Genomic DNA, 25883 nt, shown 5'->3' on the forward strand with positions numbered 1-25883 from the left:
TGCTGGGGGTGCACTGGGGTGGATAGAACTGGCCCCTCAACCTCCAGATGGGGGGCAGCCTGTGGGTAAAGCAGGGCGGGGGAACAGAGATGCTGGAGTTGGGGCATGTGTGGCCCTACAAGCCTGGAGGGATACTGAAGGAGCAAAACGCTCTTCATAAGAGTGGAGGGGGGCGCTGCCTCCCCACCAGCCCCCGGGGCTGGTCCCGCCTCCTCTCCAGACTGCACTTCCGGGTGTGAGGGGAGTGGGTGGAGGGAAAGGTTGAGGGCAGCTGAGTTGCACGCAGCTGGGGTGCTGACCAGTTCCTGATTGGCATTAGAACCACAGAAGCTTAAAGGGCCCCCAGAGGGCTAATCCGACCTCTCCTGAGCTACCCAGTCTTGCCATCGGAGAGCGATGTGTGGGGAAAGGTGGAGCCAGAGTTGAGGGCCAACCACCACTCTTCACCTGTCCTCCAGGGTGCACCAGCCACGGCCCCGCTGCCACCCCCACCGATGTGACGGCGACCCAACTCCCCTGCCCCATCCACCTGTACTGCAAGCCGGGCCCTCTAGGGTCCCGGGGGCCCTGCCCCATGCTTCTGCTCCTGCTATGGCTGGGGGCGCAGCCCGCTGCCCAGGCCAAGTACCTGCAGCCCTTCCTGGCCTGCGGCTGCGACGTGCTGGCCGTGGAGAGCACGCTGAGCTGCTTCCTGTGCCCGCACCGGGGCCTGGGGCAAGCTGCCCGAGTGCTGGCGCTGCTGTGAGGGCCTGGGGCACTGGCCAGCCGCCCACTGGTGATGCACGCGCTCTCCCTGGGTGGCTACACCTTTGCACAGATTCTCCTGCTCATGGGCCAGGACCTGGGGCGCCACAGCAGCGTGGCCCAGTGCCTGAGGTGCCGTATTTTCGACAGCCTGGACCGCATGGCGCTGGGTGAGTGTGCGGGGCAAGGGTGAGGGGGCACCTGGGCCACACAAACCAGGCTGGACTCCAGGCGGACAGGCAGTTCTGCCGACCAAGGGGTCTGTGATCTGCGTCTGTCCCAAATGCAGCTCTGGGTTTCCTCTGACCGTCCACCTGATGTGGCCTTCCTACCCGGAGCATCTGTTGTTTTGTCCCATCTGGGCCTCCCCCACTGTGGCTGAATTTACAACGCAGAGGGATCGTGTTGTCTGGGTCCAGCCTGGCATGCTTTTATCTGCAGCCTCTATTAAGGCTAATTTACTAAGCGCCTGTAACTTTCCATACTCACTCACATAATCCCCACAGTGAGGCCATGAAGTAGGTGCTGTGCCTTCTGAAATTTTCTTAGGACACATGCTTTGCAGAGTCTCAGAAATCGGGTACAGTTGACTCTTGAACAACACGGGTTTGAACTGTTGCGCAGGTCCACTTATATGGGGATTTTTTTCAGTAAATACGTACTGTAGCACTACAGGATCTGAGGCTGGTTGAATCTGCAGATGTGGAACAGATATGCAGATGTGGAGCGCCAACTATAAAGTTATATGCGATTTTCAACTGCGTGGAAGGTCAACACCCCTAACCCCCACGTTGTTCAAGGGCCAACTGTAATTGGATGCACACAGGTTTCCTCTACAACAGTGATTTTCGAACTTTGGTAAAGAGCAGAATCACCTGGTGCTGAGTGACGATTCAGAGGCCCAGACCCCATCCTATTTCAGTGAGCCTGGGCCTCTGGGTTTTTAAGCTCTCTATGTGATTCCGATACCCACCACGATTTGAGGACCACTGTGCTCTAACTTCCTCTAGAAGGACCAAACTAATGCTAACACACCAAGTAACAGGAAGGTCATTGTTACAAAGTAACCCATTCTGCTCCTTAGCTCTAACTGACCAACTACATCTAGTTCAAAAGGAAAACTCATGCAGAGTGACTGGGAATGTCTCTAAAAATCCTTAGATCTTTTCCATCTCAATTCCTGGTCAAATTGCTTCCTGGATGGTTTTTGTAAAGCAGTGTGCAAGACAAACCATGAAACATGGCCTCGTTCTGGTCCATCCCCTCGCATCTTTTACAATCTCCTGGTATCCAGACATCCTTCTCCCACCCGGCTGGGTCACCTCAGACTCCTAGGTGCTCACCAAGGCCACAGATTCCAGGGCACAAGGCCTCTGGGGACTCTCGATGACCCAGTCACTTTGCAACAACTCCTGGAGCCATTGTTGAACCAGTTCTGAACCCACCCAACAGTCCAGCACTTTCCTTCTTGTCCCTGAAGATGCCACAAAGCTGGAAAATGCCACAGAGAGAGGCTGACTCCAGGCCACGTGGCTCTTTTAGGAAGGGCCTGGGAGAGGGCAGTTACCGGCCCAGGATGCCAAGAGTGGGCTGAGGGAGCCCCTCCCTGGCAGTCATGGGGATGTTTCCAGCTCTTCACTACCCACAGCTAGGGCCTTCTGCCCCCTCTGCTTCCTGCCACCAGAGCATTCCCAGGCCATCTTCCTTGCTGCTGCCCCGAATGGTGTCTGTACCTGGTGGGACAGCTGGGTGCCCGCTGCCCAACTACAACAGAGTCAGAGAAGGCAATGTGAACATCCCAGGACCCCCAACTCTAGGGATACTCAGCAGCCCATGTGTCAGTGCTGTCCCCACCAGAAGGCGGGTCCTGAGCCACACATGACAGTGGGCAGTAGCCCCCTCTCCCTGGTACCCACAGGTGTGTCTCAGCTGATGAGACCGCAGGCCCTGGTGGTCAGGGCCACAGCCATGCTCTACTTCCACCTGCGCGCGGGCTGCGCCGTTCGGCATTACGAGGCTGCGGTGAGCGCTTTCTGGCAGCCGCCCGCGAGGCCCCCGACGCTAGTCTTCTACAGCCACGACGACCCCCTCTGCGACAGGGCCTGCCTGCAGGAGCTGCTGGCCAGCTGGCAGCAGCCGGGCAAGCCGGTGTGGGCGCAGGCCTGGGGGACCTCGCGCCACGCGGCCCACCTGCGCCAGCACCCCCTGGAGTGCCGCAGCAGTCTCACCACCTTCCCAGGGAGGCTTGGCTCTGATGAGGCTCTGGGCTCCAGCTTACCACCAGGGGAGGGGCTCGCTGTCCAGTGGACAAGGGACAGAGACAGGATGGCGGAGGCGTTGAAACCTCTTGATTTATTCAGAGTATTTAACATACAATGACGCAACTGTGACCCCAAAGTGTGCAAACTTAAAGCCTTCAACTGCAGCTGAGAGGAGAGGGCAGGGACGGTCCACCTGGGGGTGGGGGCGAGCCAGGAACGACGGGCCGCCTCCTCCCCAGGGCCAGGGACGGGGCGGCCTGAGGAGCAGGGCCCGGATAGTCCACAGCTGAGAGGAGAGGGCAGGGACGGTCCACCTGGGGGTGGGGGCGAGCCAGGAACGACGGGCCGCCTCCTCCCCAGGGCCAGGGCCAGGGGTAGGGGGCAGAGACCTCCCTCTGGCCTAGGTCAGGAGCCCAGAAGTGCCACATGGCTGAGGGGGCAGCAGCCCAGGAAGGGGCCAGAGGCAGGGCCAGGAGAGCACCGATTCTGGGGTGGGGGTTAGGGAGGGAGGTGCCCTACAGGAGAAGCCAGGAGGGGCCACGTGTCCCAGGGGTGGGAGCCGGGCCGGAGCAGGCTGCAGCAAGAAAGACCTGAGGCAGGCGCAGGGCCTGAGAGCCCAGGCTGGCTGGGCTCAGGGGGACTGAAGAAGGGGGAACCCGGGGGGCTCCCAGGGCAGCCCGGCCTGGGAGCAGTCCTGACTCTGTGGGGGAAGCCCAGGGAGGGGCCGCAGACCCTCAGGGCCTCCCCTCTTCTCTCCCTGGAAAGGAGCTGGGGAACCAGTAGTGCAAATCTGTGGACCACTCAGTTATGGAGGGAGGCTGTACCCAAAGGGGGACCCTGGGGCATGACCCCTCCGCCGCCTGGGCCTCCACCACCATCCTCAGTACAGCCGCTTCTCATAACTGTGGGCACAAGGCAAGAGGGAAACTGAGAGTGGGTATGCGGGAAGGTGGCCTCACCACCCCAGACCCCCTTGCCCAGGCCAGCCCTGGGCCGCCGGGTGGCCCCCAGACTCAGAAGAGGCAGTGAGCTGCAGAAGCCTCTGCCTGTCAGCCACAGGGGGAGGGAGGGAATGAGAAGCAGGCCACGTGCCTCTGTCCGCCTCAGGCCAAGGCTCCCGGAAGAACCATGCCAGGCCCAGGGACAGCCATGCTCCTTCTGGCCACAGCCGCAGCTGATGGACTGTCCTCAGTGCCGGGGTGGAGAGACAGCTCAGGAAGGCACGGCCCATCCTCACAGAGCAAGATCAGGCCAATCTGAGCCTCTGCTTCCCACGTCTCCACCCCACCCCTGAAGGCACTGTGGCCTAGGTCCCTTGTGGTCACTGGGTCCAGTCCAAGACAGGACAGCCTCAGGCCTGTGGTCAGGGACATCTCTCTGCACCCCGGGAGGGGACGGTTCCTCTGGAGGAGGGGCCACCGCCAGCTGCCCCCAGCATGATGCTAGTACTAGGGCCCATGTCCCACGATTACACCCCAGCACGCCCCCAACCCAACGCCCCGCCCCAGCCCAGGTCCCACCCAGACTGCCCCTGCTCTACTCTACGCCTGGCCCGGGCAGCGCGGTTACTTACACGGCAGAAAGGTATAGCTACGGGAGGATGGGGCAGAAAGAGACACAGGTTAGATGCCCGCCTATGCCTGGGGGGACAGGCCCTCTCGACCAGGGCGGGGCCGCATGCCTGCAACTACTGCTGCCAACTAGCACTGCCCCCGCCCACGGTCGCCCCCGCGCCGGCCCTGGCATCTGTCTCTCTGCCCTTCTCCCCGCCAAGGGCTCATGCCCCCAGCCTCACCTGCCTGCCTGGTGCCGCCACCAGCCAGAGCCCAGCACCGCCAGCCCCTGCCACCAGCCACCAAGCTTCTGAGCAAGCAAGGGCTGGGGAGCCCAGGAGGGGCTGGAGGCCGCATCCCCCATGCCCGGCTCGGGGGAGGCGCCCGAGGGGTGGGAGGGCCTGCCTGCGTGGGGACTAAAGGACAGGGTTCAGGGTGGGCTGGGCCCTGTAGGAGGGGGTGATGGGGGTCATCCTGCAGCAGCCTCCATCCCTGGTGCAGATCGTCCTCGGGGTCCCTGAGACCTCGGCTCAGCCTCTGAACCACGGCCCCACCTGCCTGACCCAGTGCCAGCCAGCTGGGGCAAGGAGGCTGCCACACTTACGAGTGCAGGCCGTGGACACCACCCTCGATCTGAGCTGACATGGTCCGCTTCTCAAACTTGAGCTCTCCTGAGTACATCATGGACCTGCAGGCAGGGAAGTGGTGCAGGTCAGGGGCACCAAGGGTGGAGGAGAGAGAGAGAGAGAGAAAGGAAATGGGAAATACGGGGGCGCCAGGAGCCTCCCTGATGCCCCCCACCCGCTGCCCCTCTAGTCGTAGCACTCACCGCAGGACAGACAGGCTACGGGCACCGATATCCTGGCAGCCATGCTGGATGCCCGCTATGAGGTAGGGCACGAACTTCTGAATGGAGCCTTTGTCCTGGATGGAGCCCGAGACACCCTGCGCGATCTTCACCTTATCTCCCTCGCTGCACGGAAGGCGGGAAGACTGAGCCCCGCCACCATGGCTCAGGGGACCCCACCCCACCTCTCAAGGGTACCAGCAGAGGGGCTACCACCCAGAAGGACCCCCAAAGCCGCCGCTCCCTGGGCTACAGCATAAATAAGCATGGATTCCGAGTCAGGTGGCCCCGGCGCTACCCCAGGCCTGCGACTTGGGCCCTGTGCCTGGGGTTCCAGAACTGTGACATGGAGACCGGGTGCCACCTTGGGCAGCCAGAGGCTCGGGTGGACCTGAAGGGCTGGGAGCGGATCTGCTCGAAGTAGCACCTGAAGTAGCGCTTCTGGCTGCCGCTGCACTTCTCCATGGCGTCCAGCGAGCCCATGCCCCGGTACTTCTTGAGCCTCACGCCATCCGAGAAGAAGTACTCGCCGGGGGCCTCCGTGGTGGCAGCGAGCAGGGAGCCCATCATCACTGCAGTGGTCGGGGGGTCAGCGCCTCTAGTCCCATGGCCCTCCCAACCGCCCCCCCACCGGCCTGCCCGATCCCCGGCAGACCTGCCCCCTCACCTGTGGAGGCACCAAGGGCCAGGGCCTTGACCACGTGCCCCACGGTCTGGATGCCACCATCGGCTATGACTGGCACCCCGAAGCGCCGGGCGTACTCAGCCACCTTGTACACGGCAGTGCCCTGGGGCCGACCACAGGCCATCACTGGGGACAGTACACAAGATAAAGGCGTCAAGAGCAAGGGGAGCCAGGTGCAGTACAGGCCCCTTTCTCCTTGTGCCCTGCCTCCACCTGGGAGAAGGGACAGGGCTGGACGTTAATGTGGCAAAAACATAAGTGGCAGCAAATAACACCAGGGGAGCGCACTCCAGGAACCTGGACCGCCCCACCTACAAGAGCACTACGGGGACTCCTGCGGCAGCATCAGCACTGGCCTCAGCCTCACCTCTCTCCAGGCACTAGTTCCCTTACAAAGTTACTAGAGTTAGGTACTCACAGCCTCCTTTGGGATACTGGCTTGCATTTCTTTAAGTTTAATTGTCCAAGGTCCTTAAGTGTTACATTTCTAAGCGAGAATTCTAAGGAACCAGCACTTATCTAAGGATGGATGCAAGGCTGGATAAAGGAGAAAAGAAGACTTCTCTGGTGGTACCTTTGTTTTGTTCTTATTGCACCCCAAGGTTTAGAACAATGCCCGACACACAGTAGGTCCTCAATTAACATTTGTTAATTTGTGGAGAAGGCCCACATCTCACCTCAAGGGTCAGCTAATGCGAGGGTAGACAGTTAAAAGCAGAGGCTTAGAGACCAAAGTGGGAAGATGTTTTGGGCAGAGAAGACCAAATGGGTCATTCAGCGTTTGGGAGACATGACCAGACATGACCAAGGGGCCAGATACACCAGTCTTGGGCCTGCAGATTGGACTTCCTTGACCAGAATCTGAGAAGCAGACTGGCACACACCCCAAACTCACGGTAACCTTATCTTACACCTGCCTCCCCCCAAGTCAGTGGGCTAGACAGGCAGAGTCTGAGCCTGGGTCACCCCTGAACCCACCATCCCAGAAAGGGGCCTGGCTGAGTTAGCACTCCGCATGCATCTGTGGAGCGAGACTGAGGCCCCAGGGCCTGTGGAGGGCGACTGGGGCGTTCTAAGTGGCAGTCACTCACTCTCCTACTGACACCCACCTTCCTGGGTGATGCAGATGGAGCCGCAGCCCATGCCCACACGTAGCCCGTCCACACCAGCATCAATCAGGTTCTTGGCCTGAGCTGCTGTCACCACTGGGGGGGAGGGGGAGTGGGAGAGGAGGAACAGTGTGAGGATGGGTTGTCCCTGCCCTGCCCGGGGGCTTCCTGGGACCCCAGTCTACACCTCCCCTTCACCTACTGTGACCAAAGCCCATTCATTCAGCTCCCTGCCCCTCCATGCCAAGAGCGATGCCATCACCAGGGAATGCCAAAGGACAGAGAAAGGTTACACAGTGAGGGGGCAAGGGCCAGCACTCACCATTCCCCCCAATCACCTGGAGGCGGGGGTACTTCTGCTTGATGTAGTGCACCATGGCGATCTGATACACAGAGTTCCCTTGGGATGAGTCCTGTGAGAAGGGGGACAGGAAAGCTTAGGCTTGGAGGCTGAGAATCCTCACTGAGGGAGGGGGTCTTAAGTGGACAAATCCTGAAATTGTATCAAAGATATATGAGAATACACCTTTGTCTTTTTCTGGGAAGACAATGGACAGTTCTCAGCCGAGTCTCAAAGGGGCCTGCCTTCCCCCAAAGGTTAAGCACCCCTAACGTATAGTCTCACAGCAGACAAAGCCTTTTCATACCCACAATATGGACTGGTTCTCACAGCAAAGAGATGGTGCCTGCGGTCGTATCCACTTCCCACCAACTCACGAACCAAACAGAATTACTTGACCTGTTGAGCCTCGGTTTCCCCCCCTGACAAGTGGGCATGGTGACTGTACCTCAGGGGGCTGTTGTGAGGACCGACTGAGTTCATCTGCATAAACGCCTTAGTGCAGCGCCTGGCAAGTGGGAGGTGCTCACTGAACGTGAGTGGTAACTATTAGGGCCAAGTTATGAGTGCGAAGGGCCCCAGAGGGGTCCCAGTTTGTTCTGAGCTGTCAGAGTACCAGCGACCCTCTCAATCCTGACCCCGGGCTTAATTAGAGGTGAACCTGGTCTTCATAAGCCTCAACTCTACTGAACAGCCCCTGCTCCAGGGCAGTGTCCGTACCAGCACTATGACGTCGGCGCCCGCCTGGGTGAGCAGGTCCAGGCGGTATTTGTCATCCTCACGGGTGCCCACGGCCGCCCCGCACAGCAGCTGCTTGTGGGAATCCTTGGAGGCCAGAGGGTAGTCCCGGTTCTTCTTCAGGTCAGTGCGGGCAATGATGGCCACTAACTCATCTCGATCATTGACAATGGGCAGCTTCCCTGACAAGGAACGCAGGGGTGAATTGAAGGAGCAGGCTTCTGAGGGTGGGGTAGGGGGATAGTGAGAATGAAAATGGACCAGGCCAGAGATTCCACTGCAGTACCCAAACCAACCACTAGGTGACAGCACCCACCCAGGAAGCGCTCCTAGGGACCTGGCTCTCTGCCCAAGGAACAGGAAGCAAAGAAACCCAGTTCCTGGAGCTCTTCCTGCCCTGTGGCCTGGCCAGGCTCAGTGGGCAGCCCCTGAGCACTGGCAGCCTTTCCCCTGAAGGGCCACAGGCCACAGTGGTCAAAAAACTCCTAGCTAGGGCACAAACACGAGGCTATCCTGCAGGGAGGAACGTGTGTCCTGCCCAACACCACCCCAGAAAACAATCCAGTACGGGCCAGGGGAGCATTTCCCAGTGGGTCCCACAGGGACCTAATGAATATTATGTCAACAGCCTCAATGTCAAATAAATTTAACCACAAGACTTCTCAGAGCCTTTGATAAAGTAACGTACAATTCTTTATGCAAGATGGGGAATACAGAAAAGCAGCATTTTTCAGACTTATAAGAAGAACATGGAGCCCTTTTTTCATGATGAGTGTTTCACAGGACTGGTCGTTTTGGGAAATATACTGTGAAGATGCCAAATAAGGGATGGGCTTTCCTGAGCCAGGAAAAAGACCTCAGAAGTCACGCTCCAGCCTGACATCATTCAAACCTTCCCTGAGGCCCAGCCTAGTTGCAGGGACAACCTGCAAGGCTGTGAAGGAACAGGGGGCTCTGGGGTACAGGGAGCCGGGCTGGGGGAGGGGGGGTCTTGCATTTTCCGCCTCCTCCCTGGTACCTTTCTTGCTACGCTGCAGGATCTCGTTTGCCTCTTTCAATGTCACACCCGCTGGAGCCACCACCAGCTCATTCCGCGGTGTCATCACCTGTGGGGCAAGGAACATTTGCCTGCAGGTTGGCAGGTGAGAGAGAAGGGAGCCAGGCCTCCCTCTGGTCCCTGGTCACAGGCACCGGCCTGAGGCCCCGGGATGTGCGGTCCTCTCTGCCCCAGCCACGCTCTCCCTGCCCCGCGGGTACCTCACTGAGGAGGGTGGTGTGGTCCTTCTCGGCGAGGAAGTCGATGTCTCGGGAGGTGACAATGCCCACCAGCTTGCTGCCCATGGTGCCCGTCTCAGTGATGGGGATGCCAGAGAAGCCATGCCGGATCTTGGCCTCTAGCACGTCACCCACGGTGTGCGAGGGGCTCAGCACCACAGGGTCCGTGATGAAGCCCTGTTCAAACTTCTGCGGGCAGAGACAGGGGAAGGAAAAGGCTGGAAGAAAGCTGGAGGTGTGTACAGTCTGGCCACAGGGGGCCGAGGGTCTCCTGGCTGTGCCACAGGGGAGCCAGGGCCCGCCATGGGGCAAGAGGCCAGTGGGGAAACGAGGGCTGAGCCCTGCGCTCCCACTGTGGAGAAGGGCAGACAACACCCCACAGCCACCAGCCAGGGAGCGCACCGGCCCGCAGAGCTGGCAATGGGAGGTTGGGAGGGCCTGTGAGGCGGAGGCTGCCAGAAGGCATCTTCTTTCTCATGACGGGCCTGGTACTCGCCTTGACCTTTCGCACCTCGTTGGCCTGGAACTCTGGAGTGCAGTTGTGGTGAATGAAACCGATACCGCCCATCAGCTGGGGTTGAAGGGAAGAATGGTCAGAGCCAGGGGGCCAACCCTCCCCACTCTGCAAACCCCGCCTCTGATTTCAATTCCTCCTGACGCCCACCCCACTTGGTCCTCTCGGCCCTGGGGTCCCCACCCGGGTGCTCAACTCACAGCCATGGCGATGGCCATGTCAGCCTCTGTCACAGTGTCCATGGGGGAGGAGATGAGTGGCGTCTTCAGCGTGATCTTCCGAGTCAGGGCTGAAGTCAGGTCCTGAAGATGGAGACACAGGCTACGTGAAAAGTTTTATCATTCATTCGACAGACATTTACTGAGCTGCCATATGTACCTGGCCCCAGGACAGGCCCTGGGCATACAGCAGTGAGCAAGGTGCATGAGGTCTCTGCTACCCCTTCCAGAGCTTATACTCGGAAGGAAAAATGACACCCACGAAACGTGCACGAGGCGATTCCAGTTGGGGCGATGGCTCCAAAGGCAACAAACGAGGCAAACTGACCACTGGAGAAAGAATGTGGGGATTAGGGAAACCTCTTTCCTGGGAGGCGACAGATGAAAACTAATCAAGTGAAAGTCCCCAAAGAGGGACTGTTGTTTCAGGCTGAGGGAGCTGTGTGTGAAACCCCGCCTCTGATTCCAATTCTCCCTGAGGTGCGTTTAAGAAAGAAAAAGCTAGTAGAGTGGAGGGAAGGGAAAGAGGCAGGAGCTGAGGGCTCAGAGGCAGGGGGCAGGTCAAGGATATGCAGCCTTGAAAGGAGCCTGCATTCAATTTTGAGATGAGAATCCACTGGAGGACCTCAGGCGGAGGAGAGACATGATCTGATTTAAAGAGGTCACTCGGGTTCCGATGTGGAGATGGGATTCTAGGTGACCAGGCCTGAAACAGAGAGACTACCAGGGAGGCTGCTGACAGGTCCAGGTGGGAGATGCTGGGCACTGGGAATGTGGAGGCGTGGGAAGCAGTCTATTAGACATCCAGTCCAGGGGAATAGGTGACTAAGGGTCTGCAGCTCAAGGGAGAGCTCAGGACTGCAAGGATTTTCAGGAAGCATTTGCCTGTGAGTGGCAGCCAAGACCAGATCACAGATTCCTCTGAGATTCAGGCCAACAGCTGTGGATCCTAGCCCTCAAAACTCTCAGACACAGACTTTGCTATGTAATTTTTTGGAGACACAAAGGCCCCTGCGGTCCATTCCCAGACCCTGGCTGAGAACCCTGGCCCTGCAGTCTAGAAAACTGCCCCTTTTCCTCTCTGATCCTAGCACAGGAGAAGAGCCACAGCCTCCTGACATAGGCCATAGGACAGGGAGACCCTTGACGGCCAGGGGGGCTTCTCCCATCCCTCTCTTCCTTGCACCCTGCCCAGGATCTGGAACAAAGCCAGGGTGCTCAGAAACGGAACAGCCGAACCAAGAAGGCTTCCTGGCTGCTGTCACAAGGGGAATATATCCAGAACAGTCCTCATTTCCCCCTGAAAAATCTGTCTGGGTCAGCACTGGCTACACAGGCTGGACATGAGCTTCCCCAACGTATAAGTGATCCAGGGACACTCGGGCCCTCTGGCATTTCATGAGAATCAGACCTGAATACATATCAATGATAACAGCAACAGAAAAACTTTTTTTTTAATGTGTATTAATTTATGATAGAATAGTCTAACTTTTCCATGAAATGACTTACGCCCATCAGTATTAGCCCCTGGGCTCCTGTAGGTTTGGCATATGTTAACTGTGTAAAGGACATTGGTCATTCACCTGGTTTATTGCTGAGCCCCTCCAGTTAAGGGAGGCACTGTTTCCTTGTATTTGTCCACAACCTAACTTCTTCTTTTTTTTTTTTTAAACCTCATCTCTTTTTCTTTTTTTTAATGTTTTTAATTTTATTTATTTAGTTTTGGCTGTGTTGAGTCTTCGTTGCCGTGTACAGGCTTTCTCTAGTTGTGGTGAGCAGGGGCTGCTCTTTGTTGCAGTGTGCGGGCTTCTCATTGCGGTGGCTTCTCTTGTTGCAGAGCACAGGATCTAGGCACATGGGCCTCAGCAGTTGTGGCGCGCAGGCTCAGTAGTTGTGGTGCACGGGCTCAGTAGTTGTGGCGCACGGGCTTAGTTGCTCCGCGGCATGTGGGATCCTCCCAGACCAGGGCTCGAATCTGTGTCCCCTGCATTGGCAGGCAGATTCTTAACCACTGTGCCACCGGGGAAGCCCCACAAACTAACTTCTTCAAACCCTCTTGCCAGTTCTTATATATCATGGATCCACAGACAAGTCTGTCCACCTCTTCCAAAGTCTCCATAATCTTACTGGCTTCTATGATGTCTTTGCTTAGCACTTCAGACAAAATCCAGTAAGAAATAAAGCAGCCACACCCACGTGCATGCCCACCTCCTCCCTGGGCCTTTTTTTTTTTCTCCCCCCCCACCCCCCCGCAGTACGCGGGCCTCTCACTGCTGTGGCCTCTCCCGTTGCAAAGCACAGGCTCCGGACGCGCAGGCTCAGCGGCCATGGCTCACGGGCCCAGCCGCTCCGCGGCACGTGGGTTTCTCCCAGACCGGGGCACGAACCCACGTCCCCTGCATCGGCAGGCGGACCCCCAACCACTGCGCCACCAGGGAAGCCCCTCTCTGGGCCTTTCTGAACCTCACCTCAGGCTCTGTCAGTGAGCCCTCTGGCCTCAGGCCAGGCCCACCTCTCAGGATATCCCCAAATCCCCATAGCTGCCTCTAACCCATTAGGCATAATCCACTGACTGTGCCAGTTTCTCTGACAGCACTGAAGGTTACATCCACCACATTCCCAAGAAAAGTCTCTCCCGGGAATTCCCTGGTGGTCCAGTGGTTAGGACTCTGCGCTCTCACTGCTGAGGGTCCGGGTTCAATCCCTGGTTGGGGAACTAAGATCCCACAAGCTGCAAAAGAGGCAAGGTGTAGCTTTTTAAAAAAAGAAAAGTCGGGCTTCCCTGGTGGCGCAGTGGTTAAGAATCTGCCTGCCAGTGCAGGAGACACGGGTTCAAGCCCCGGTCCAGGAAGATCCTACATGCCACGGAGCAACTAAGCCCGTGCGCCACAACTACTGAGCCTGTGCTCTAGAGCCTGCGAGCCACAACTACTCAAGCCCACGTGCCACAACTACTGAAGCCCGCACGCCTAGAGCTTGTGCTCTGCAACAAGAGAAGCCACCGCAATGAGAAGCCCACGCACCACAACGAAGAATAGCCCCTGCTCGCCGCAATTAGGGAAAGCCCGCACGCACAGCAATGAAGACCCAACACAGAAAGGAAGAAAGGAAGGAAGAAAGGAAGAAAGAAAGAAAGAAAAAGTCTCTCCCACACCCCGCCCTTGAGCAAGAGATCAGCCTCTGGCACCACATACACAGCCCCTCTACCCCATCAGTGGAAGAGGTACTCACCACCTCATCAGCTGTGAAGTCTATGAATCCTGGGAGAATCAGGAAATCGCTGTGAAGAGAGGAGAGTGACTGTTCCTGGGTGAGGAGGGGTCCCTGAAAAGGGCAGGGCCTGCCACACCAGGGGAAGCAGCACGGGGGTGGGGAGACGGGCAGAGCCTCTGAGCCCCGTGCCATGTCAGGACTGAACCACCCTCATGCCCCTCGCTAGCATCTTGTCGACTTTAGCCCAGAGAGCTAGAGCCAAAGGCAGCGTAAGCTCTGTGGTCCTAGGGCGCCACCAAGGCAGTGGGCCCCAAATGTCCATTGCCTTCAGGGCTCAGAGTTCGTCTAGGAACCTAGACGTTCCCATAATGCTGCACACAGCAGATATGGTGCCTGCCCTTGAAAACTTCTCGATCTTGAGAGGGGGAGACAATAAATAAACACAGAATATACCTGAGAACAGTTTAGTAGGGCAGCATGGCATGAACACCACAAGCACAGGACAAGCTGCACAGCCCAGTGCCAGGGCTGCTGAGTCACACACGGTTCAAAACAGCACAGAGGGACCCCAGGGGGCTGAGTGCGGGGCATGTTCTGACAGAGCAGGCGTTGCTAAAGGTTTGCCCAGTTGGACGGGAGCAGCCAACAGACATGGCCTGGGATGGGAAAGGGGAGGAAGGGGCCTTATAGTTAGGACCAGGACGCTGGGGGCCCAGCCAAAGCATGGCAGTGGCCAACACTAGCGCGGAAAGGGAATGCAGGCCTGCATGGGTAAGGCAAAGCACCGTGTCACTGCCCAGGAGCCCTGACAGGTTCAATTTCCCTGAAATCACAGGGCCTAGACAGACACAACCAAAAGCAAATGCCACATGGTGTTCAGGAACACCCCCAACCAGACTAAGCAAAGCCATCGGGCACCCCAGGGCAGGAAGGAAAAGCTACGGGGTGGATGGGAGGGGTGGGGTCTTTAATTTGCCCCAAGGCCTAGAACAATTTCCCTAGGAGACTCCACAGAAACTATATCATAGATACTCTATCCCCCCTCATCAAAGACCACCAAAGAAATAAAGAATCTTCACTGCCCCGTCCCTTGGCAGCCCTTCTTCTGTATAGTGAAGAGACCTCTGTGGCTCACTTAGAGGCAGGGAAGAAATGCTGGAGTCTGGGCCTCTCGGCATTTTCTAGGTATTATATACACCCCTCACCTGGCCCACACCCCAGCTACTCTGACAAGGAAGAGGAGACACTCCTCAGGAGTGACTGGGTATCCTGGTGTCCAGGGAAACCGCCTGCCAAGCAGGAGTGCTTACAGGCAAAGGCAGGAACTGGCAGGAGACGGGGCAGGGATGCTCTTGGCTCACCAGCATCCTCACTCCACCCCAGTCCCAGGTCCTGATGCTCTTTCCTGGCATCACAGTCCTGCAGCCAACAGAAGAGCTAGTGCCAGGCCTGCAGCCAACAGGACAACGGGCCCAGGGCCCACGGAAAAGCACGTTACGCCAGAGGCAAATGGATAGGTCTTGTCCTCCTCAAAAATCCTGGGTGAGGTGGGCTTGGGTGGGTGATAGTCAAAGAATGCTCATGCCCGGGGGGCACCAGTACTAACTTGTAGGCAGCCAGGGGCACAAGTGGAAAGACGGCTGGACTGGACGGTGGAAAAAAAGAGCCATCCCAACTGCCCAGCTGGGCATCTCCTGGGGGCAACACCCAAGCAGCTGCCTTAGCTGGGCTCCAGGGCCCCCTCTGCCCTCGTGGTGACGCTGGGAGTTGAGAGGGTGTCGTGGACCAAGGTCTGGGAAAAGTCTCCATTACTCCCACATCTCGCGTTCCCACACGCCCCAAGGCCCCTCCATGCGGCCAAGATGCCCGTGAGCGGAGGAAGCGGGCAGGCCGGACCCGGATCTAGCCAGAAACGGGGCATGGCACCGAGGGCCGCGATGTCGCTGTGCCACGTCCGTCTGCTCTCGGCGCGGGCCGCCTTCCTTCCCTTGCCCAGCCCTCCTCCCCCGCCCCCCGCCCAAGTCGCTCGAATCGGGCCGGGGACGCGGGCGTCACCAAGGGGGGAGCTGTGCACGTGCAGGGCCGGGGCCGGGAATGGGTGGGGGGGATCACGGCGCGTTAGTGCGCGCACCCAGGTAGGGCCGAGGCCCCCAGCGCTTACTTGTAGGTGAGGCCGTCGGCGTTGGCGAACAGCTGCTGCGCAGTGAGCCCATCCTCGGGCACGTAACCGGTGCCGCCGCTGATCAGGTAGTCCGCCATGCTGCCAGAAAACACCGCGACCCGACATAAACACCCGCGCGGGCCACCCCGCTACCGCTGCTGCCGCTGCTGCTACTGCTGACGCCGCGCCACGGCCACGCTGCCGCCGCGGGCAGGGAGGGCCGGGGGCGGGGGCTGCGGCAGCGGCGGGGCGGGCCCAGGGCGCCGCCCTCCCCTCCCGCCCCTCCCCCGGGAGCCCGCCGCCTCCTCCGCCCGGAACAGCACAAAGAGCCCCGCGGAGCCCGGCCCAGCCGCCGCCGCCGCGCGCACGCCCAGGACCGCCTGCAGTGGCACAGCGGCCACTCGGGACCGGGGCGGGGGAGGACGTGTGGACCCAACGGGAGGAGGGGGCTGAGCCAGGCCGGGACACGCCCCCTCCACCGCCCCACGTCCCGCCTTCTAGGCTCCCCGCAGCGCCTCCCCCAGGCCCGCCAGCATCCTGGGCCACCCCAAGCCATACGACCCCGCCGGCCTGAGTCTCCCCTGGCCCTACTCCCCAGCCCCTACTCCCCAGCCCCAGGGTTACCTCTCACATGGTTTACCTTTCCCAAGACTAAGGCTCAGACTTTAACCAGGGCCTGGAGCCCTGAGGAACTGGTTTGGGCTGACAGCTCCCCAACGCAGCAGTTTGAGGTTGTACCCTCCGGGCAGTGCACCCGCCCGTGCTCCCCACAACCGGGCATCAGTCCTACGGGTCAGGCACCCTTAACAATGACAATCCCTGACCTTTGGGTGGCCTTGGAGCCCTCTGCAGTTTACAGGCGTTTTTCATAAATGATCACATTTACTCTACAATCTATGAATTGCCAATTATTAGGTGTCCCACCCCACCCCTGCTTTACAGATGCAAAACCTACAGTTCAGGAGGGGTTGGAGACAGGTACTACCCCGATCCAATGCTTCAGTCTTACGTCCTGTCTCATCCCCAGATCAAAAAGTAGTGTGGATACCGTAGGTTTTAACCCCAGAGGGGAAAGTTTGCTTTTATTTGGGAGGGTAGCGTGGTGGGAAGGTGAGGGAGGAGCACAGGCCTGGCCTAGGCAAGTATATATACATATAAATTAGGGCAGAGGCTAGGGAAGTTTTGAGAATTTCCCAAAGCAGACATCTGGTGGCCCTGGATGCCCAGCAAGACCCAGATTTCTACATGAAAGCAGTAAGATCAGGTAGCAAGTTGATCCACATGGGAGGAGGTGGGGTGTCAGCGGGCAGACCCTCCCCCTTTGCGGGACCAGAACTACTAACGCTACTGCCTGACCAGAAGCCAGAAAGTTATTTCCACCCCTCCCCCACACCCTCTGCCCCAGGCCCAAATGCCTCGCTCTCCTCCCTCTGTCCTCCTATGGTCCCTACAGCTCATTTCTCGATGAAGTGAGGGAAAGCCGGGCCAGGGACACAGTCCTCTCTCTGGCAAGGCGGCTGTCTGTGGTACTCCTTCCATCCCCAGCCCTCGAGGCTGGGTTTGTTTACCTCTCACCAGTGTGGTGGCAGCCAGGCCCAAGGGAAACTCCCTGGGATGCTCAGCCCCCCCTCCTCCCCCCCCCCCCCAGCCCCGGTGACGCCCGGGGACCCTGCCAGGAAAACACAGCCTGTTCCATCTGTGTGCGAGGGGAGGGGAGGCTTCCCACAGAGCTGGGGTGATGAGGCCTGTGAGGCTGAGAGTGCTGCAGGGGGCTCACAGATGTCCACAGTGCCCTCTTTCTTACTGTGGGGGACCAGAAAAATCACAGGCGCCCAAGCTTCCCTCTCCACCCAGGGAGCCCCAAGGAGGCTCCTGATGGGGGCCTCTGGAGGCCCTCTGGTGTTGAGAAGGGGGGAGAGGGCCTGCTGGGGTTCTTTGCTGAGTGGGGATTGGGGCCAACTTGCTAGGGATGCCTGGGACGTACTTGATCCCTCAGCACTCACAGATTCATCCGGAGGGCCTGAGCCATATGGGGAGGAGGGTTATCCTGAGGGGACCAGCACTAGGACCTCCTACTGGCCACCTGGAGGCAGAGCAGTGAGACCAGCCACAGAAAGCACCTGGCCACTCGGGGCTGTCCTGGGCACCTTTCTAGCCATAGAAGGATGGGGCTAGGATAGCATTGCAGGCACAGCACACTGGCTGCCCCTGTGGTCTCCCTGGGTCTCTGAGGGACCTGCCCTGGGTCACTATCTCCTGCAACTAGGGTACTATTCAGGGTTCCACCAGGGCTGGGGCCCAGGACAGCAGCTGGGTTCTGCCATCTCAGTTGACCTTAGCATGACACCTGCCCCAGCGTAGAACTCAGAACCAGAGGAGGAGGCTGCCAGGCTGAGTTGTGGGGAGAGTCCTCTTCCTGGCGGCCACAGACCTCACAGCCCCATACCCGTCTCCTCCTGCTTTGACCTGTGTCAGGGCTCCTCATTACTCTAAGCTGCTGAGCTCAGCCCTGGGTTAGGCTGTCCTCTTCCAGAAACTGTTAATCCCCCCCCACCCCAGCTTTCCTCCTCCCTCTTCCTGATCTTCCCCCCCCCCCCCGCTGCTTCCTCCATGGGGAGGAGACACCAGGCAACCAGTGACCTCCTCAGCTCGAGGAAGGGCTGTTGGTCCCCTGAGGCTCCACACCTAGCAGCTGTGAGGGCAACGGAACAGAACAGACCCAAGCCCCTTCAAGCCCCTTCCTTAGGACAGGGGGGGCACCCATAACCAGGCAGGGAGCCCAGAGGTCTCTTTCTAGTCTGGGGCTATTTGAAGGGACAAGATTTCAAAACACTTCCGAGGGGAGAGGTGGGGTGGGGGAGTGCTAATAACATTGTTGACCTGGGTTAGGGGACATAGCTTGCCCAAGTTCAAGCCAGAGAGCAGTAACTCTGGCCTCAGACCTAGACTTCTCACGGAACCCTGTCCTCTTCCCACAGCTTTAAGCTAGTGACGGCAGATGGAGGTCTAGCCAGCAGGTTTTGAATCTCATTACACCACCTGGCTGGGTCTCAGGTTTTACACAGACTCTTCAGAGTCTGGTGGGGGTGTGGGGATAGTACAGGTGCAGAAGTACAATCTGGAGAAGGGATGCTCCTGGTGTTCTGAAATGATACTTTTGCAATACATTCTCCAACCAAGGCACTGCTTCCATCAAGGTCCCGTGTGCCCCAGCACACTCTCTCACCTCCTGTAGCTTCTCTCTACTGCCCTGGACCCTGAGCCCCAGTAGCTGGATTTCTAGGATGGGAGGAAGGATACAGTTGCCAGAACCACTGTCAATTCTAGAGAGCCAGCCTGCGGGGGGCAGGAGGGGCCAGCCTTCACCCAGCAGCCCCTTAAGCCGTAAAAGTTCTTACATAAGAGGCCAACCCCTGGGCAGAGCTGCAGGGCTAATTCCCCCAGACCACCGCCCACCCCACCCCCCCAAACCCAGCTTCCAGGTCACCTCCCCAAGCTGCTGAGCACCAACAGATGGGACAGGGAAAGAAGTCCAAATCCTCTGGACCGGAAGGACAGTGGGATTGCATTTCAAGCTGCGATACAATCCAGAGATTAGCCACTGTCTCCTTTTCAGTCAGTCCCCTGGGGCCCAGATCAACACCTCCACTCTTCCTCCAGTGACCCTAACAGACCCCAGCAGGGTAAGGGCAGAGGGGGTTTTGAATCTTAGGAGAGACCCTGGGGTGAGCTGCACTGGCCGCCTCATCAGACCTCAGTGAATGGTGAGGAGGGGACGGTGTCCTCACTCGACTCGGAGGAGGCCCTCCATCTGGACACCTACACCTGCCAGGAAGACTCTGAAGATAGTTCTAGGAGGAAACGGCTAAGGAGGAGTAAGCAAAGTTGGACATGGACTCCAATAGGCTCGGTTTGAACCCCAGGAGTTGGAGCCACTTGGCTCAGGTGTGTAGTTGAGGTCAGATCCAGGACTAAAATTTTAGGGATCGTTCTTCCGACCTGCTCCCCGGTGCAACACAGCACTGAACCTTTTCCACACTGCCCGCCTGCATCCCCCAACCAAAGCTGGGTGCGGGGCGTCTGAGCCCGGTTTCAGGAAGTGAGAGCTTGAGGCGGTAAGAAGGCATGGGTGGTGGGACCTACTCTTCCCCTCCCCCGCAGCGCTGCCTGGTTCCCAGAGCCGCCGCGCCCGCCCCGGATGCGCCCCGCGCGCTCTGCCCTGGGCGTCACCTCTCAGGCTCGTAGCCGGCCTGCAGCAGGCGGGCGCTGTACCGCTGCGCCGCCGTCTCGTGTCCCGGGTGCTGCCGGGCTCCGGGCTCCGGAACATCGGCGGCTCCGCCTCCCTGCAGCGGCGGTGGGAGCGGCCCCGACCCGGCTGGCGGAGCGCGCGGCTCCTCCATGCGGACGCCGCGGCTCAGGGCGGGTGGGCGGGAGCCCCTCCGCCTAGAGGCTCCCCGGCCCGGGCTAGGGAGTGAGCGCAGCCCAGTCTGGTCCGGGGAAGGGGCGGGGCCGCCGAGGCGGGGCCTGCGTGCCGGGGGCGGGACTCGAGTGCCGGGGACCTGGTCGCTCGCGGGAGGGAGTCCGCTGGGCTTTCCGCGCTGGCAACGCTCTCCCACCGGCCACTCTACGCGGCTGCCCAGATTCAGCTCGTCTCTCCCATCCCCGGATCAGCCACAGGATACTGGGAGACGGAAGTGGAACTGCAGAGGACCTCCACCCTTTCCCGCCGTCCAGACCTTCCAGTTTCTCCTGGCCCCTTTTAAGGAAAACCAGAAAAGAGCGCAGAGTATTATCAGAGGCCAGAGTTTTCTTCGCGTCTTGTGTGGGCGCCTCTGCCTCTTGCGAACGAAGGCACGGTCCTTTGAATCGCCTCCTACCGGCCAGCCGCAGACCTACCTTGCTAGGGCAAGATAGGCGGGGAGCTGATCCATCTTCCTTTGCCTACTGCCCCCTTTGCCTGCTCAACACACTCCTTTAGACAGGAGGAAAACAGATTTTCCTTAGCCCTTACCTGCCACTACGTGAGGAAAGAACAAATAAGACTGCAGGCTCCTTAAGGAAAAGGGCCTTCTCTTCCCTTGCCTGGGGTACCCCATAACCAGGGAGTGGGGTTGAGCACACAGGTGCTCAAACTTCTTCATCTACTGACTAGAAAGCATACTTTTTCCTCTTTCATAATTGTTATGACTAGCAACAGTGATTGAGCACCTAGCAGAGTTGGCAAGTAAGAGTCCTTGCCCTCGGGCAATTTCTTTAAGGAGACAGAATAGATAGAAAATAAACAGTTGACAATTCTCATACTATATATTTTTTTTTCACAAAAATCTGACAATCTGAGGGAGCAAATGGTAAACACTAAACGACTGTGGGCTAAGATGCATTTTAAGGAGGCAGAGTTAAGGATCAGACTTTGCAGCAACTATTTCACAAAGGAAATTGAATTTACGCAATGGTAAGATCTTGGATTTTATCCTGCCTGGTACCTTTTCCTATACATGTACACACCCACTCCCCAGATTCGAGATCAAAACAATTTCTCTAATAGCTCAGCCACACGTGAATGCCATTATAGACAATTATTTTTGCTACAGCCTGAATGTTTGTGTTTCCTCAAAAGTCATATATTGAGGCCAATGTCACCTTCTGAGATGGCCCACACTCTGTCTGTGGAGTGTGTTTCTCTCTAAATAAATCCACTTCTGGGCTTCCCTGGTGGCGCAGTGGTCGAGAGTCCGCCTGCCAATGCAGGGGACACGGGTTCGTGCCCCGGTCCAGGAATATCCCACATGCCACGGAGCGGCTGGGCCCGTGAGCCATGGCCGCTGAGCCTGCGCGTCCGGAGCCTGTGCTCCGCAACGGGAGAGGCCACAACAGTGAGAGGCCCGCGTACCACAAAAAAAAAAAAAAAAGATTATTACCATGTTCCTGCAGGTATCGCAAAGAGGCAAGGGCAGACTAAGACTAATCTAAATTGTATGCAGTGATAGTCATTTTTCTGGTCCCTATTTGTGAACTGATCATTCTAGACACAGAAAGAGCCAAAACACAGGTTTATGACTGTAAACCGGAGAGGTAGTATATCAAAGATGACTGGGATTGGCAGTTAGGTGGGCCTTGGTCCAAATCTGTGTTTCTTACATATATTATATTATATATAATTCTTATATATATATTATATATAATTCTTATATAATTACCAAAGTCACAATCTCTCTCTGAGCCTCAGTTTCCTCATCTTTCAAATGGAGTTACAATATGTATCTCATAAGGTTGCTTTGCCATTAGTGAGATAACACAGGTAAACTTCCTGGCTCACGGTAGGCTCTTAATAAACAGAAGTAATGATTATTTTAAGCTAAGTAAGCTGTGGCTAAGTTCTACACTTTTGACCCACAACTAAATGCAATGTATTATAACTTCTATTACATATTCATTCAGTAAATGCTCATTGGGCACCTCCTATGTGCCAACTGGGAGTGCATGCTGAACAAGATGGTCATTGTCTCTGCTGCCGTGGGCCTTAACGTCCCCTGGGGCAGAAAGACAAACAGGCAGTGGGAGTACAATGTGCAAAGGGTTCTGACAGGGGAGGACCCCTCTCCACACAGCCCAGACTCCTGGGCAACACACAGAACATAGCCAGTTGTTCTGAGAAATAAATGAGTCAGGGTCCACTTCAAAGATCCCTGGAGGTAGGCAGAATCTGAAAAATAAATGACACACACATACATGGTGAGTGGGCCCCGGCAGTGACTGAGACCTGGTCTCACTTACAGAGTGGCTCTGTCTTTTCTCCAGAGTTTGTTGGCTACAAATGAGATTTACCAGCAAACTATTCATTAAAACAATCACATAACCTGAGAGCCTCAGTCTGTCATATGAAGGGATTTTACCTGTAGTAATTTCTAGACCGTGGTTCTCAGGACATTTGTGATGTCTGGGGACATTTCTGAATGTCATAACTAAGGGGGGGAGGGAGTATATTACTGGTGTCTGGTGAGTAGAGGCCAGAGATGCTGCTAAACTCCTACAGTGCATGAGACAGCCCTTCACAACAAAGAATTATCCAGTCCCAATGTCAGTAGTTGATATTGAGAGACTCTGGTCCAGAGGAACTATTTGAAGAAATGGGAACTAAAGAAAAACTACTTAATTTTCCTAAAGCCACAGGACAATGGACTGTTTTGGCTTTTTGTACGTGAAAGAGTTATGTGTCCTCACGGGGCCTCCTCATCTGAGAAATGAGAGTATTAGATTTGATCTTGTAGGAAGTCCTTTCCAGTTTGAAAGTTTATGAATCAAATACATTTATAGGATTAGGATGCAATTAACATGGGGCTATAAGACTGAGGGATGGTGGTCAGTCCAGGTACTAGTGTGTCTGCATTTCTTTACCTTCCAGACTTCCTGAAGTCAGGTGCATAGTCCATTCATCAAAAACGTATGGAATGAGGGCTTCCCTGGTGGAGCAGTGGTTAAGAATCCTCCTGCCCTTCCCTCGTGGTGCAGTGGTTAAGAATCCGCCTGCCAGTGCAGGAGACACGGGTTCGAGCCCTGGTCCAGGAAGATCCCACATGCCGCAGAGCAACTAAGCCCGTGTGCCAAAACTACTGAGCCCCTGTGCCACAACTACTGAAGCCTGCACGCCTAGAGCCCGTGCTCCCAACAAGGGAAGCCACCACAATGAGAAGGCTGCGCTCAGCAACGAAGAGTAGCCCCCACTCACCGCAACTAGAGGAAGCCCGCACACAGCAACGAAGACCCAACGCAGCCAAAAATAAATAAAATTTTTTAAATTACATTTTTAAAAATGTATGGAATGAGGGATTTCCCTGGCCGTCCAGTGGTTAAGACTTTGCCTTCCAATGTAGGGGGTGCGGGTTCAATCCCTGGTCGATCCCACATGCCTCACGGCCAAAAAACTAAAACATAAACAGAAACAATATTGTAACAAATTCAATAAAGACTTTAAAAATGGTCCACATAAAAAAAAATCTTTTAAAAAAAAGTATGGAATGTGACTTCCCTGGCGGTCCAGTGGTAAGACCCTGCGCTTCCACTACAAGGGGCATGAGTTCGGTTCAATCCCTGGTCAAGGAACTAAGATCCCGCATGCCAGTGCAGTGCAGCCAAAAAATGAAAAATGTATGGAACACCTATGGGCAAGGTGCTGTGCTTGGGTGTTAGAGGGGTGCAAAGAGGAATTAGACACAGCTCTTGCCCTAGAGTTACCTACAATGTAGGAGGGGGGAGAAAGCAAGGATAGCTATAAGACCAAATCAAAGACCAAAATTAATTGAGTATATATGCATCAGACACTAGGATAGACACTTGGCATACTTTTCTCATTAATCCTACTTCCCATTATTTATTATTTTTCAGGCAGGCAAACTGAGGCTCAGGCAGGGTAAGCAGCTCGTCCACAGGCAGAGAGCAATGATTGGTGGGACCCAGGAAAGGCCCTGGGCCTGTTTCCTCCAACACCTGAGGCTTTAAATATCTTCCTAGTAACTCTCATCTTCTCTTCCCTCGTACAGAGCCTGACACCATCAGCGGAGAGTCTAATACAAGGTATATAGCCCATCGCAGGGGACTTCAAAAGATAGTTCAGATTATTTTGTGATTCAGATTTTGATCTAAGTATCACTTGAAATAAGTGGAGTTTAGCGTGGAAATATTTTTATTGTGGGTTCCATTTATTATAACAAAGTTTCTGCAGTTGATAGAGCAAAGTTCCTTGCCAACAATTGTTCCTCAAGATCTGATGGTGGGAAGAAAGTGGACTGACCTTTTAGAAGCAAATATGAATATCTCCAACCCATAAAAGGGTAACTTAGGCCAAAAGGTAGCTATCATAATAACTTCTACTTGCACTTTTAACATTTGTAAAATGTGCATTGATTTGTTCAACAGATAATTATGGAGCACTTGAGGTGTATAATAGTGTGCTAGGCACATTAGGGCACACAAAGGAATCTAGCCTGGAAAATGAAATATTAAAAGCTAAATAACAATATAAAGCAATGGTTCCCAGCTGGGGACAGTTTTGTCCCCAGGGTTCATTTTGAGATGTCTGAAGACATGTTTTGGTTAGGGACGCTCCTGTATGTTCTGGAATAATACTTATGCAATTGGTTTTTTTGGTTGTCACAACCAGAGGGGTGCTATGGGCATCTAGTGGGTAGGGACCAGGGATGCTGCTGAAATCCTAAAATGCACAGGCTAACCCCTTACAACAAAGAATTATCCAGCTCAAAATGTCAATAGCACTGAGGTCGAGAATCCCCAATATAAAGCAATTACATTCTCGTTGGTAATGCCAACTATGTTTAGAGAAGTTGCAAGAAGAGACCCAACGCTATAGCTGGAGGAATCAGGGATGATTTCACAGAGGAAAAAGGACTTGCCTGGGTCTCTGAAGGAGTCAGGATTTAGGAAGGGAGGGGGACATGCTGAGGAGGGAATATTGCATGGGCGAAAGTGCTGAGGGTGAGGTGAACTAGGAGGTTTTGGGAACAGTGAGCAGGCCACCCTGGATGGAGCATTACCTCCACTCCACAGTCTGGGGGTTGGGTCAGGCTGGCGGTGTCACATCTCCAGGTGACAGATGAGGAAACCAAAGCACAGAAAGCTTGAGAGCAGATCCTGTGATGGTCTCTGAGCTGGAGAAGAAGCCAGTCCTCCTGTTGCCCAGGCCCTGGGCTTTCTCCACCGTAGTCCCCCTCACCTGAGCCACGGTCCCACCCTGGACCAGTATCTGCCATGAGATGCACCACCCAAACAAAAGCTTCCTTCTGTCCTGAATCCAGCTGTCCTACTCCGGAAGATCACTATTTCTTTATTTGAAAGGACACCCTGTAGAAATCTAAACACACACACACTCACACACTTCTAAAGCCAGAAATGGAGAGAAAGGCTGGTAGAAAATGGAATCACGTTCTAAAGAACACAAACTCAAAATTAATAGTCAGTCAACAGACTAGCTGGGGGAAGAGCAGCCAGGTGCTCAATAGAAACAGAGCAGCTTCTGGCTGGCTGTGGTGCTGTCACATGGTCACCGTGCCCGGGAGAGGAGGGGCGGGGAAGCGGGGGGCAAGGAGCGGGGACAGGTAGGTCTTAGGTAGGTCTTCAGAGCAGATGAAATGGGGAGAAAATCTCACCTGGTGGAGGGAAAGGGAGAAGCAGGAGTTTCCCACTCAGACACTCCGAGGAGACTAGACCAAGG

The 25883-nt window shown here is 56.2% G+C and overlaps 1 protein-coding gene across 4 annotated transcripts; it reads right to left on the bottom strand.

Annotated features, from left to right (window-relative positions):
* Positions 1 to 3655: 3655 nt before the first annotated feature.
* Positions 3656 to 20058, bottom strand: IMPDH1 (inosine monophosphate dehydrogenase 1; the record flags this gene model as incomplete). 4 transcript variants are annotated; one of them, XM_082845862.1, is made up of 16 exons in its annotated part: positions 3656 to 3907; positions 4579 to 4595; positions 5163 to 5246; positions 5388 to 5531; positions 5833 to 5977; positions 6073 to 6216; positions 7200 to 7295; positions 7522 to 7612; positions 8260 to 8459; positions 9296 to 9383; positions 9535 to 9741; positions 10049 to 10123; positions 10267 to 10368; positions 13516 to 13564; positions 15659 to 15757; positions 19889 to 20058. In XM_082845862.1, the coding sequence occupies 16 exons, from the start codon at positions 20056 to 20058 to the stop codon at positions 3807 to 3809; spliced, it is 1812 nt and encodes a 603-aa protein (XP_082701988.1). In that variant the 3' UTR covers positions 3656 to 3806. The 4 variants fall into 4 exon arrangements, with proteins under 4 accessions (XP_082701988.1, XP_082701989.1, XP_082701990.1 ...); XM_082845863.1 differs by lacking the exon at positions 4579 to 4595; XM_082845864.1 differs by lacking the exons at positions 4579 to 4595; positions 19889 to 20058 and having other exon boundaries at positions 10064 to 10123; positions 15659 to 15756.
* Between the last annotated feature and the right edge of the window lie 5825 nt (positions 20059 to 25883).

The sequence above is a fragment of the Leucopleurus acutus genome, assembly GCF_964270905.1.
Source record: "Leucopleurus acutus genome assembly, chromosome: 9".
NCBI classification, from domain to species: Eukaryota; Metazoa; Chordata; class Mammalia; order Artiodactyla; family Delphinidae; genus Leucopleurus; species Leucopleurus acutus.